This window comes from Physeter macrocephalus, chromosome 3 (assembly GCF_002837175.3).
Source record: "Physeter macrocephalus isolate SW-GA chromosome 3, ASM283717v5, whole genome shotgun sequence".
Lineage (NCBI taxonomy): Eukaryota > Metazoa > Chordata > Mammalia > Artiodactyla > Physeteridae > Physeter > Physeter macrocephalus.
Window position 1 is genome coordinate 32,142,886 of NC_041216.1, and position 12,681 is coordinate 32,155,566.

Genomic DNA, 12,681 nt, shown 5'->3' on the forward strand with positions numbered 1-12,681 from the left:
TCAGTACAGTTGGAAATTATCCTAGGGTTTTGCGTAGTGAAGTAACGTCGCGTGACGTGTAACAGGATGGGTCCCTCCGGTTGCTGTGCTGAGAGCAGGTTGTAAGCGGCCGGAGTGGACAAGCGAATTGAGAGATGATGCTGGTTTGAGAGGAGTCGTGAGACTTTTGGAAGTATTGATGATGAGATCTCGTGACAGAGTGCATGCTGGGTGTGAGAGACAGAGAGGGTTTACTTTTCACGAGAGTACCTGGAAAGGGGGAGTTAGCGACCTCTGAAGTAGAGCAGTGTGTGGGCAGAGTAAGTTCGGGGGAAGCTGCAAGTTCAGTGTTGTACGCGTTGGGTTTGAAACACGTGTGCAGAGGCTGTTGGATGTATGAGTGTGGATTTTGGGGGGGAGAGAGATCTGCTGAAAACTTACTCTCTGGAAATCCCCCTGCCGTGGTTGTTGGCAGCTGCTGTGGAGGGAGCAGACTAAGCCTCATAGGTTCTCTGAGGAGGACAGGAAGCTTGCCCCCCCTCCCCCCTTGGCCTTGGCTGTGCCTGCCGGCCAGACTTGATGCCCCCACCTTCTCAGGCGGTGTAAGGGCCGCGCGTCTGAGCGCAAGGACCAGCTCTCTCGACTGAAGGACAGAGACCCTGAGTTCTGCAAGTTCCTGCATGAGAACGACCAGAGCCTGCTGAGCTTCAGCGATTCGGACAGCTCTGCGGACGAAGAGGAGCAGCTCCACTCCTTGCCGGACGCGTTGGCAGTGAGAGCCCATACACAGTTGGGTGGGGGCGGGGGCATATTTGTGGTCTCTGCATCTGGTCCAGTGGGGCCCTCGGTGTCCGCTGCAGGAAGCAAGTGAGGAGGAGGAAGATGAGGAGGACAGGGCCCCCAGAGGACCTACAGGGAAGAGGAGGGAGTCTGCCTCTGTGACCCTCGCCATGGTTGAGAGATGGAAGCAGGCAGCAAAGGTGAGAAGCGGCGTGGGCTGGGCCGCTGACCCCGCCCCCGCTCCCGCCCCCTTGCTTTCTTTCAGTTATCTGGGGCAGTGCAGGTGGGTTAGAATCTCACAGTTTTCCCTGCAAGCTCGGAGGGCTCAGGACTGCATTCTCCTCTTCATCCAGAGACTAGGAATCGGTGGTGTCCGCTGCAGGAAGCAAGTGAGGAGGAAGATGAGGAGGACAGGGCCCCCAGAGGACCTACAGGGAAGAGGAGGGAGTCTGCCTCTGTGACCCTCGCCATGGTTGAGAGATGGAAGCAGGCAGCAAAGGTGAGAAGCGGCGTGGGCTGGGCCGCTGACCCCGCCCCCGCTCCCGCCCCCTTGCTTTCTTTCAGTTATCTGGGGCAGTGCAGGTGGGTTAGAATCTCACAGTTTTCCCTGCAAGCTCGGAGGGCTCAGGACTGCATTCTCCTCTTCATCCAGAGACTAGGAATTCTGGGCAGGAAGGAGGAAGGGCAGGGCTTCCTGCCTTTTCCTTTCCTCTCTGTTTTTCTCCAGGGCTCTCTGAAGTCCACGTGGGCAGGACGCAGTCTCTGTGCCTTTGCTCGCTGGTGGAGCCAGGGCCCTTCTGAGGGCCTTGCAGTGGTTTCTGCAGGAAAAGAAAGGACAGAAAGGGAGAACTCCAGATACCACTTGGAGCTGGCCATCGTTTAGATCCAGGCTCCTCAGCCCTCCCCGCCGGCCCTTCCAGGAGCCTTCTGGGCTCTTTTTGTTCCCTGCGCGTGGCTCAGTAACACTGCTCTCACCTCTGCTGTTGGTCTGAGGGTGTGGCCGAGCACGCCTTTCCCCCATAGAGCAGGTTCCTGGAGCCCCAGCTAGCTGCCTCTCGCTCTGCCGGCACAGCCGACTCTGCTCCTCCAACATTCTGGGCCCTTCTGCCCTTTCAGCAGCACCTTACTCCAAAGGTGTTCCACGAAGTTGTGCAGGCGTTTCGAGCAGCCGTGGCCACCACCCAAGGAGAACAGGAAGGCACTGAGACCAGCAAATTCCAGGTCACGGACAGTGCTGGTGAGCTGGGCTGGGGTGAGGGGACCAGGGATACACTCTCTATGTTCCATTTTCTGTCCTGAGAGTGGCATCTCTGGTCCCCGCATTGCAGTGTTCAACGCTCTGGTCACTTTCTGCATCAGAGATCTCTTTGGCTGTCTCCAGGAGCTGCTGTTTAGAAAAGCCCCAAAGAACAGTAGCAGGTAAGAGGGAAGAGGACGGCATGAGGAGGCATGGTCAGGGTCCTGCACTGGGGAAGGCAGGGGCTCTGGGACCTAGAGGCCCCCTCTAGACCCAACTGGTACAGAGGGATGTGGAGGATAGAGCCAGGCTCTTTGTAGGGCTCTTGGGAGAGGCTGGACCCTCAGGGCCCTGTGGGGGTAGCCCTGTCCTTCCTCCTTCCTGCCCAGAATTCCTCAAGGGCCACAGAATATGTGCTTGGCTTTGCTCCCCTGTCTTCCCGGGTCAGGATTCTCTCTTTTCTCTTTGGACAAGTCAAGCCTCGTTTGCTGTCCTTGCTCTTTGGCTGGTGCGAGTGTGTGTGTCTAGGCAGGGGCCCCATCCATGCTGGCCTGAGGACCTTGACTTCCGTGTTAGAGGCCAGTTGAGCAGAGAAGGCCGTGGAAGGTTTTCAGAGGGGAGAGAGGAGCAGCCGGCACTCGGCAGCTTGTGGGTCCCACTGGGGCTCGCGGGAGACTGCAGCCACATGACCTGGAGGCAGGAAAGGCTCGGAGGTCAGACTCACCCTGACGCTGCTCAGAGGGAGAAAGAAGCTCCAGGGAGAGGTCTTGCCGGGACCACCTGGAGGGGAGGTGGAGGAGGCCGGGACTCGGGGATGGGAGTACCTGGGCCTGGTGGTGGTGGTCGGGGCTGGACTGATGCGGCCACGTGGAGGTGGCTGCCTGAGGGGACAGGGCAGCTGGCTGGCCGGCGAGAGTGGAGGGCCACAGGCAGTGAGTGAGTGGGCAGCAAAGAAGCAGCGCAAGTGGTGCTGGCGTTGGCTGGGCGCGGGCTCCCGTGGGGGCCGCTGCAGTGGGGAGAGCGGTCACCATGGAGGACAGCGGGCTTGGGAGGAAGCGGCAGCGCCGCCTGGGTCGTGGCTCCAGGTGCCCAGCAGCCAGCCTCAGCCCACGGGGAGGCTATCAGGGGCCCCTGTCCTTGGTTCTTTTGCCCACGTTACCAGAGTTAACAGATACTTAACGTGCTGAGTTCTGCAAGTGTTGAGAGGTGATGCCTCTGAGAAACTTCCGAAGTATCAGCCACTGTTGCTGAAATTAAGGTGTAAATGACTTGGTCTCTGTGTAAGTGGTGTATGTGGAGCGTATGTGGCCCAGGGAGTTCCCCGGTGGTCCAGTGGTTAGGATTCAGTGCTTTCACTGCCGTGGCCCAGATTCAATCCCTGGTCGGGGAACTGAGATCCTGTAAGCCGCGAGGGTAACAAAGACCAAAATCGTATGTGGCCCAAAGGACGACAACTTGTGGTGCTGGTTGGCGATGCCTGGGTCAGACCTGGGACTGCAGAGTGTGGGTGCCTGGGAGGTGTGGGGAGCTGGAGGCCAGGGGTCTGTCTGGGGGCTCTGGGGGAAGTGGCTGGCCCTGGGCTCAGACAGGAAGGATGGTCAGCCCTCTGGCCAGGTGTGGTGGCCTGTGGGGGGCTTGGGGGTACCCCTCCTTGGGCGTAGCTGTGGGCCACCCTTGAGAGAGTCCTGGTGTGTCTCTCGTGTCCGTCTAGCTGGAAAGGTCCCTGAACTCATGGGAAAGATGGGGGGTGGGGAGTCTCACCATAGGGCCCATGTGCCCTTGCATCCTGGACACTGTGTGTGTCCTGGATGGGACGTGGCTTGGGGCACACCCCTGCCTCCTGGTGGCCTCGTGTCTGAGCTGGAGGGTGCGGTCTCCCTGCAGGGTGCTGCAGCCATCCAGCAGCCCGCTGTGGGGGAAGCTCCGGCTGGACATTAAGGCTTACCTGAGCTCCGTCATACAGGTGCAGTACTGGGGGGCGGGGCCTGCCGGGTCACATGGGGGCCTGGCTGCATCCACCGGTCCAATCCTTCCTTGTATCCTGGGCCTCGCTGACCTCTCCTGCTTCCCCAGCTGGTGGCCTGTGTGGCAGAGGCGACAGTAGCGGCGGCCATCCTCCAGCATGTCAACAACTCCGTGCCTTACTACCTGACCTTCCCCAAGCAGTGCCGCATGCTGCTCAAGGTGCGCTGGCCTCGGGGCAGCCCCACTGCTGGCTGGAGTGCAGGGGGCATCTGTGCCACCCCATGGGGTGCTGTCTTGGGGGCACACTCGAGGCAGCACAGCCCAGTCACGCGAGGACGGGCTCCCCTGGGGCGTGGGGGGCAGCTTTCTGGCACCCACGTGCATACATGCGCTGGACAACAGGGGTCAGTTTTCACCATACAGCCTTCAGGAGGGGTGATGTGCTCTGGTTTGGCTCCTCCCCGACTGAGCTCTAACTCGGGGAGTTCCCTGGGGCGCTGTGGGAAGGGCTGTCTCTGGCCGAGCTCGGGGTGGGGGTGGGGGGCGGGGCAGGCGGTGACAGCTCGCCTCCACAGAGGATGGTGGTCCTGTGGAGCACAGGTGAGGAGACGCTGCGCGTGCTGGCCTTCCTGGTCCTTGTCAAGGTCTGCCGGCACAAGAAGGACGTCTTCCTGAGCCCCGTCCTCAAGGTAGCGGTGCCCCCGGCTCTTCCGTTAGGGTCTGGGTTGAAAGTCTCGACCTGAGGGCTGGGCAGGCTGCCTTTGTGTTTGGTGCTCCTCGCGGGTCCTGTGACCCTGGGCGGACCCAGGTCCTCGTCGTGGCTTCCTCCAAGAGAAGTAGGGGACGGGACGGCACGGGGACAGGAGCCCTTGGTCCCCCTGGGGCTCCACGTAGACTGGCCCGCACAGCTCTCACCTCAGTGGACGAGGACATCAGACGTGGAGAAGGGTGGGGCCCCTGCTGCCTGGCTCTAAGCCTGGGGTGGCCTGCCCTGCACAGGACCCTCTGGAAGCCCCGTGCATCAGCCTGGCGGGCAGCAGGGGCTTCTCTGCCTCCTTCCCTTCTGGTCCGTCCACGTCCCTTGCCCGTTCCCACGGTTATTCATCCTGCAGCTCCCTCCTTCCTGGGTGTCTGGGCCTCCCCGTAAGACCCTTCCCCTCGGCGCTGCAGACTCTGCCCGGGGCTGGTGGGCTGAGCGGCTGTGGGGCCTCGAGAGGCAGGGCCATGCGGCGGAGGGGGGTCCGCGGCAGACGTGGCCGGGCTGTGGTTCCTGCTGAGGCCAGCTCTGAGGGAAAGGCCCGGGTGTCTGCGGGGGGCTTGGAGCCGGGTGGTGGGGGCATGGGCCCTGGGAGCTCAGAGGTGGCTCTGACTAAGGTGTTTCCGGCAGCAAATGTACATCACGTACGTGAGGAACTGCAGGTTCACCTCCCCCAGCACCCTGCCCCTCGTCAGCTTCATGCAGCGGACTCTGACAGAGCTGCTGGCCCTGGACACTGGCGTCGCCTACCAGCACGCATTCCTCTACATCCGCCAGCTCGCCATCCACCTGCGCAATGCCATGACCACGCGCAAGAAGGTGGGCGGGGCGGGGCGAGGCGGGGGGCGGAGCCTGACCCACTGCGGGCCTGGGCCTCCTGCGAGAGGCAGCGCAGCCCCTCGGTGGCGCCAGGGTCCTTGCTGGTGGGGGCTGTGGAGTGGGTGAAGGCGACCCCAGGGCTGACCTGGGTGGACTGCACTCTGCCCAGGAGACGTACCAGTCAGTGTACAACTGGCAGTTCGTGCACTGCCTCTACCTGTGGTGCCGCGCCCTCAGCACCATCTGCCCCAGCGAAGCTCTGCAGCCCTTGATCTACCCCCTGTCGCAGGTTGTCATCGGTTGCATCAAGTGAGTTGGGGCCGGGGGGTGGCCCCGAGGGCCGAAGGAGGTGGGGCCAGGGTTACATAGGTGTCCTGGGGGTCAGGGCCAGGGTTACACAGGGAGAAGCTTACGGGAGGCTGTCTTGGAGGTCAGGGTAGGGTCGGGGCTGTTCACAGAGGGTCTGGCCAGTGCCCCTGGCAGCTGGGGCCTCCAGGTGTGGTGTCTGTGACTTGGCAGCACCTGAGGAAGGTCTGGGCTGAGGCTGTCCGTGGCCTTGTCCTCAGCATCCCAGAATTATTGTCAGCTGGGCCTCTCGGTTGCCTGTGACCTGGTACCTTAGTCCAGGACGCCGCACACACGTGAATTCTGGGGACGCGGGGTAGAGGGGACTGTGTGCAGTTTGAAGGGATTTGGGGTTATCTGCCTGGACATCTTGGACAGAGCAGGTTTGGAGTGACGTGCCATGGTTTGCCTATGAATATGGTGTTGGGCTCTGGGGACAGAGACCGGCGGAGCCACACGTGGCCAGCAGAGGGCATCCTTGTCCTCCTGAAGGGAGAAGAAAGAAAAGTTTTAACGAGTAACTCTCGCGGCTCTGCTGTCTCACGTGTTAAAATGAAATTGAGTCGTTAGCCAGGTGGGGTGTGGGTCCCCCCCACCCCCCGTAACTGAGCAAGGAGGCAGGTCCTTAGAACTGCGACTTCGGTTGGGGCCTTTTGTCCTGCTTTTATCTGTCTGAGGCTGGTGTGGCCGCTGACCCTGCCGGGGAGGAGCCCCTCCTGAGGTTGGAGCCCCGTGGGTGGGGAGAGTTCAGAGGCAGCTGGGCCAGGCGGGCGAGGCTGGTTTGGGGGTCTCTGAGTCTGTGGTCTCTGCTCACTCCCGCCTTCCCACATCCCCAGGCTGGTTCCCACTGCCCGCTTCTACCCGCTGCGCATGCACTGCGTGCGCGCCCTGACGCTGCTCTCGGAGAGCACGGGCGCCTTCATCCCGGTGCTGGCCTTTATCCTGGAGGTGAGCAGGTGCTCGGGGTGGGGCGGAGGGCGCGGGGGGGAGGACGCCTGCTGCCGCATGCGGCCCCACCACTCCTCAAGCCGGTGCGGCTCTCCTGAGGGCTGGCTCTTTGCCCGTAGCACACAGGTGTTGTGAGGGCGTTACTCTGCACGGTGCCTGCCCGATAGGAGTGGCACCGCAGGTGAGTACAGCTGCTCTGCTGGGCTGGCCCGAGGGCGCTGGTTTTAGGGCACAGACTTGGGTCGATCTGGGTGTTTGCCCAAGATTAGAGTGAGTGGCGGGGCTGGGCTGGAAGCCCCGTCTGATTCCAAAGCTTGTTCCCTTTGCTGCCTCTGTGCATGTGTAGCTGTGTGTATACGTGTGCACGTAGCTTAGGTAGGGAGAGGCTTCAGTCCAAAGGCTAGAGATCCACTAGGGCCGGGACCAGGCTGTGGGGATGTGATCGTGGGTGAGGAAACTGCAGTGATGGTGACCCTGTGCAGGAGGGACCCTTCTTTGTCTCCAGACACTGGTTCTCATGGCTTCCTGGCCCAGTTTCAGGAGGGGCCAGCAGCAGTGTGTAAGGGTGTGGCCTGGTCCCGCCCCGTTGGCCAGGGCCCTGCTCTGGGGTAGAGGGACTCCCTTGGGGACCAGAGACCTGGAAGGTGAGCAGACTGGGGGAGGGGTGGCGTCTGTGAGGCCGCGGGGCTGGCACTGTGTCTGGCCGCTTGTCCTTGGTCTCAAGATGGGTCTCCAGGGACCCAGGGTACTGGGGTGGGCAGGCTGGGCTGACGGGTCCGTGGGGCAGATTTTCCAGCAGGTCGACTTCAACAGGAGGCCGGGGCGCATGAGCTCCAGGCCCATCAACTTTGCTGTGATCCTGAAGCTGTCCAAGGTCAACCTGCAGGAGAAGGCGTACCGGGTGAGCCCAGCCTCCAAAGGGGTCCGGGAACGCCCTGGGCGGGGTCACGGCAGGATGTCGCAGGGCACCGAGGTCAGCGTGCGGGGTGTGGATGGGAGAAGGCCTGCTGCCCTCCAGGCGTGAACCTTGTGGGCCTCCCAGGGCTGGGGCAGCCCGGTGGGCCTGAGCCCGAGTGTGGCTCCGAGGTCTGAGCTCCCCTCTGCCCTGACGCTCTCCGCTCCCTCGCTGCCTCAGGACGGCCTGGTGGAACAGCTGTACGACCTCAGCTTGGAGTACCTGCACGGTCAGGCCCACAGCATCGCGTTCCCCGAGCTGGCGCTGCCCGCTGTCTTGCAGGTGTGTGCCCCCCGCCCGAGTCCCTCCGTGGGCCCAACCCCTCAGCAGACCAGACCGCCTCCGGACGGGCTGGCGCCCCTCGTGTGGGGCCAGAGCAAGGCAGTCCCGTCACAGTCGCAAAGGGCCAGTGGCAGAGCCTGGTCAGCTTGGGGTCTCTGTGCTGGCACCACCTGGCAGCTGGGTCCCCGGGGCCGTGGTGTTGGGGTACATGCCTGGGCGTGGAGCCTGAGGAGGGCGCTGGCCCGGGTGCGTCAGGAGGACCCCGGGACCTGTCAGCCCCCCTCTAGCCGGCTACAGCCCAGGGCCCGGACGAGCCGTGAGGGCTCCCGGGGGTGTCGGGGCTTAGCAGGCTGGACCGGCCCCCGACTCTGGGTCGGGCTGGTCTCGCTGCATGCTTTCCCAGGTGCTCCTGGGCCAGGTGAGGAGGTAGGAGACGTTAGGGGGTCACAGGAAGCCCTGGCCGCCCACCTCAGCTTTTCTTCAGGTGACATTTGGGGTGGGATGTGGTGGGGGGGTCTTCTCTCAGAAGCCCCTTGGAGATCCGTTTACTTTCAGTCTAGGTGTTTCTCATTTCAGGGAGGCCCGTGCCCACCTGGCCCTGGTGGTGAGTGGGGTGGGGTTGCTCAGACATAGGTGTGTGTGCGTCGTCCTCTCTCTGAGTCCTGGGGGTCATGGTCTAGAAGAGGGTCAACGAATGTTTTTGGTAAAAAGTCAGGAGGTAGATATTTTAGGCTTTGCAATCATGGGGTTTCTCAGTCCGCTCAACTTTCCCGCGGAAGTGCAAAAAAATTCACAGAAACGCAGGAATGAACGAGTGTGCCGTGTGCCAGCACGACTTTATTCATAGACAGGCGGCAGGCGGGGTGTGGCCTGGAGGGTGGGCCCATCGTGCCGCTGCACTGCCCGCCCCTCTGCCTGGCCCACGGGGTTAGTGGGCGTCCTCCCGTCAGCCCTTCAACCCCCACAAGTCCCTAAGGGCTGGGCCATAGAGTCACGCAGCCCCTCCCCCCACACACACACTTGCACTGGGGCTCCCCCCGCTCAGGTGCGTCCCCCAGGGCTCTGAGAGACAGGAACCCGTGACCCGCCCCTGCCTGCCTGCGGTCACCACTCGTGGGGTGCAGAGCAGCCTTGTGCCTGGGGCTAGGCTGAGCCCCCCGTTCTTCTGCAGCTGAAATCCTTCCTCCGGGAGTGCAAGGTGGCCAACTACTGCCGTCAGGTGCGCCAGCTGCTCGAGAAGGTGCAGGAGAACGCAGAACACATCCGCAGCCTCCGCCAGAGGGTCTCCTTCGGCGTGTCCGACCAGCGCGCAGTGGTCAGCTGGGGGCCGGTGCCCGGGCCCGGGGGCCACTGGTCAGTGTGTGGCTGAGGTTTGGGGGTTTGCCCGGGGTGGGACATGACCCTGGATCTCCCTGCACAGGATGCCTGGGAGAAGCGGACCCGGGAGGAGGGGACTCCGCTCATGAAGTACTACAGCCAGTGGCGGAAGCTGAGGGACCGTGAGATCCAGCTGGAGATCAGTGGCAAAGAGCGGGTATGGGGGGGCGGCGTTGGGGATGTGGGCATGGCTGGGAGGGTGCCAGCAGGGCCGGTGGGTGCCGTGTCCAGCCACCCTCTAGCTGCATGGGCACGGCTGGGAGGGTGCCAGTAGGGCCGGTGGGCGCCGTGCCCAGCCACCCTCTAGCTGCATGGGCACGGCTGGGAGGGTGCCAGCAGGGCCGGTGGGCGCCGTGCCCAGCCACCCTCTAGCTGCATGGGCACGGCTGGGAGGGTGCCAGCAGGGCCGGTGGGCGCCGTGCCCAGCCACCCTCTAGCTGCATGGGCACGGCTGGGAGGGTGCCAGCAGGGCCGGTGGGCGCCGTGCCCAGCCACCCTCTAGCTGCATGGGCACGGCTGGGAGGGTGCCAGCAGGGCCGGTGGGCGCCGTGCCCAGCCACCCTCTAGCTGCATGGGCACGGCTGGGAGGGTGCCAGCAGGGCCGGTGGGCGCCGTGCCCAGCCACCCTCTAGCTGCATGGGCACGGCTGGGAGGGTGCCAGCAGGGCCGGTGGGCGCCGTGCCCAGCCACCCTCTAGCTGCATGGGCACGGCTGGGAGGGTGCCAGCAGGGCCGGTGGGCGCCGTGCCCAGCCACCCTCTAGCTGCATGGGCACGGCTGGGAGGGTGCCAGCAGGGCCGGTGGGCGCCGTGCCCAGCCACCCTCTAGCTGCATGGGCACGGCTGGGAGGGTGCCAGCAGGGCCGGTGGGCGCCGTGCCCAGCCACCCTCTAGCTGCATGGGCACGGCTGGGAGGGTGCCAGCAGGGCCGGTGGGCGCCGTGCCCAGCCACCCTCTAGCTGCATGGGCACGGCTGGGAGGGTGCCAGCAGGGCCGGTGGGCGCCGTGCCCAGCCACCCTCTAGCTGCATGGGCACGGCTGGGAGGGTGCCAGCAGGGCCGGTGGGCGCCGTGCCCAGCCACCCTCTAGCTGCGGCGTGTGCTGGTGCTGCCAGTGCTCTGGTGGGGCGGGTGGTGGGCAGAGTCTGGGGGCTTCTCCCACGACCCTCAGGTGGAGAGGCCTCAGGGCTGTGCTGGGGCAGAGAGGCTGCTGCCCCTCAGGCCTGACGGGCTGGCGCTTTTGGGGGAGCAAGTGCTGGGCTGACCTTGTCACCTAGGCCAGCCTGTGGACACCAGGAGGGCCAGCAGGGAGGCACAGGAAGAGCTCTAGCTCTGTCTTTGGGTCTGGGCCTGATCAGTGGCTGCGTGACGTCGTGACCTGCGGGGACAGCTTCGTGCCAAGTGGCATGGCTGTCTGCATCCCTGTCCTGGTGTCAGTATGGGCAGGCCATCTGTTCTGGGAGTGACGGCTGAAAATTAGGGAAGTAGGACGGTTGGAGCCTGCAGCTTTGATGTCACTTAGCGGCCTCCTCACTGGCCTGGTAGGGCGGCTGTCCAGGAACCCTACCCAGTGATGCCAAGTGTTCCCAAAGTGGCCAAGCAGGGTCCTTGTGTGGGGGTGTGGGCTGGAGGCTGGAGGAGGGACTCACGGGGCAGGAGGGAGCAGGACTGGGTCTGGGTAAAGCCGTCGTTGGGAATTTGAGTTGGGCTCGGGCTTGGGCCGTGGTTTGGGCTGTGGCCGGGGGGCAGGCAGCCCTGAGAGCCCACCCTCACCTGCAGCTCTGGGTCCCTGTCCTTCCAGCTGGAAGATCTGAACTTCCCAGAGGTAAAGCGCCGCAAGGTGGCGGACAGGAAGGATGAGGACAGGGCAGAATTCAAGGACCTCTTTGATCTGGACAGTGCTGAGGACGAGGACACGGACGAGGATGCCGCCGACTTCCCAGAGAGAGGTGGGCCTGGGGGAGGGCCTGGCAGGCCTCCCGCCTCATGGAACCAGCGGAAGGGCACTTGTCGTCAGTCCCTCCTGCCACGGGGCTGGCCGTGAGGTGGGGGCCCCCAGGCCTTGTGTCACCCGCTCCCACCACCACCTTTCGGGGCAGTTCTGGGTCTTCTCCCACTTGAACAGAGGAGACCCAAGGGAAAGTGGGGTCCAGGGCTGTGCCCCAGCCCCCGTCCTGCCTTAGCTGCCCCTCTGTGCATTTGCTGGTGGGTCCACCCCCATGGGCTCTTGTGCTTGGTCCCCAGGGACGCCTGGGTCCCCGAGAGCTTGGCAAAGGGTGGAGGAGGAGGAGGAAGTCAGCGACTCAGAGGGTAAGTGGTTCCTGAGAGTATGGGGTGCTGTGGTTTTTGAGCCCATCTGTCTGGAGCCCAAGACTGTCATGGGGGATCCGGTGGGTGGGTGGGCAGGGCCATCGGCTCTAAGCTGGGCCCCCGCCCCCACCCCCACCCCCACCCCCAGGGACGCTGGGCCAGCTGCTCCATCCCTGCTCGCTCTGGCCCCCAACAGCAGCAGCAGCGATAAATTAATTAGTAATGTGATTAATTAGTGATGAGTAACCTCCCAGGCTGGCTTCTTCCTGATAAAGCAGAATTTATGTAGCTGTGCGCTCTCCCTGCAGATGGAAGCCCAGACCCAGAGGCGGGGCCGGACCCCCAGGAGCCGTGGCGGTTAGCCCAGGGGCCGGAGGACAAACTGCAGGATCTAGAGCTCTCCGAGGACGAGGACGACTGACGGCGGCCCGCCGGGAGCCTCACGGGGGCTGCTGTGCGGTGTTCCCACCTCGCCGGGCAGTCAGGTGTGCTGCGTCCCGGCTGCGGCTGAGCCAAGGCCCTGGGGTCCGTGCCCACGCAGGGCGTAGGTGGTGGATAGGGCTTTATTTTTACAACATGAGAGACCGGAAAGGACCAAGTGCTGTTCCAAGTCTTGGGGCGGCGGTCGTGGGGATGTAAACCACCGTGGGGCTGGCCTCCTGCCGCAGCTTACGGTGGCGGGTGAGACGCACCTGCCCCACGAAGGAGGCTGACCTGGAGCGGGGCTCTGCCTGATGCTGGCGTGCAGTCATGCCGTGGTGTGTCTGCAGCCGCCCAGGGTGCAGCGCCCCTGCCCCGGGCCTGGGTTCGGTCCCCGCGCGGTCTGCACCGGGCTCTGCTGGCACCCCCAGAGAGTCTTCGGAAACTCATTCTTTTCCTCTTAAATCATGTGTTTTCCTTTTAAAAATTGTGTGTTTGCATCCAAAACCG

The 12,681-nt window shown here is 63.7% G+C and overlaps 1 protein-coding gene across 3 annotated transcripts; it reads left to right on the forward strand.

Annotated features, from left to right (window-relative positions):
• Window positions 1–14: 14 nt before the first annotated feature.
• Window positions 15–12,653, forward strand: NOC2L (NOC2 like nucleolar associated transcriptional repressor). 3 transcript variants are annotated; one of them, XM_028488031.2, is made up of 17 exons: window positions 15–751; window positions 1,142–1,258; window positions 1,876–1,996; window positions 2,088–2,178; window positions 3,881–3,959; window positions 4,070–4,180; window positions 4,537–4,650; window positions 5,349–5,537; window positions 5,707–5,846; window positions 6,719–6,830; window positions 7,618–7,731; window positions 7,966–8,067; window positions 9,239–9,382; window positions 9,488–9,601; window positions 11,243–11,390; window positions 11,686–11,751; window positions 12,060–12,653. In XM_028488031.2, exons 2-17 carry the CDS (start codon window positions 1,229–1,231, stop codon window positions 12,170–12,172), a joined length of 1,788 nt encoding a protein of 595 aa, XP_028343832.1. In that variant the 5' UTR covers window positions 15–751; window positions 1,142–1,228; the 3' UTR covers window positions 12,173–12,653. The 3 variants fall into 3 exon arrangements, with proteins under 3 accessions (XP_028343832.1, XP_023981519.1, XP_054939813.1); XM_024125751.3 differs by having other exon boundaries at window positions 1,879–1,996; XM_055083838.1 differs by lacking the exon at window positions 11,686–11,751.
• The last annotated feature ends 28 nt before the right edge of the window (window positions 12,654–12,681 follow it).

Coding starts and splice junctions, on each gene's coding strand:
- NOC2L (XM_028488031.2), top strand. CDS start 1,229: ATGGTTGAGAGATGGAAGCAGGCAGCAAAG. Junction 1,997..2,087: donor CCAGGTCACGGACAGTGCTG/GTGAGCTGGGCT, acceptor CCCGCATTGCAG/TGTTCAACGCTCTGGTCACT. Junction 11,391..11,685: donor CGCCGACTTCCCAGAGAGAG/GTGGGCCTGGGG, acceptor CTTGGTCCCCAG/GGACGCCTGGGTCCCCGAGA.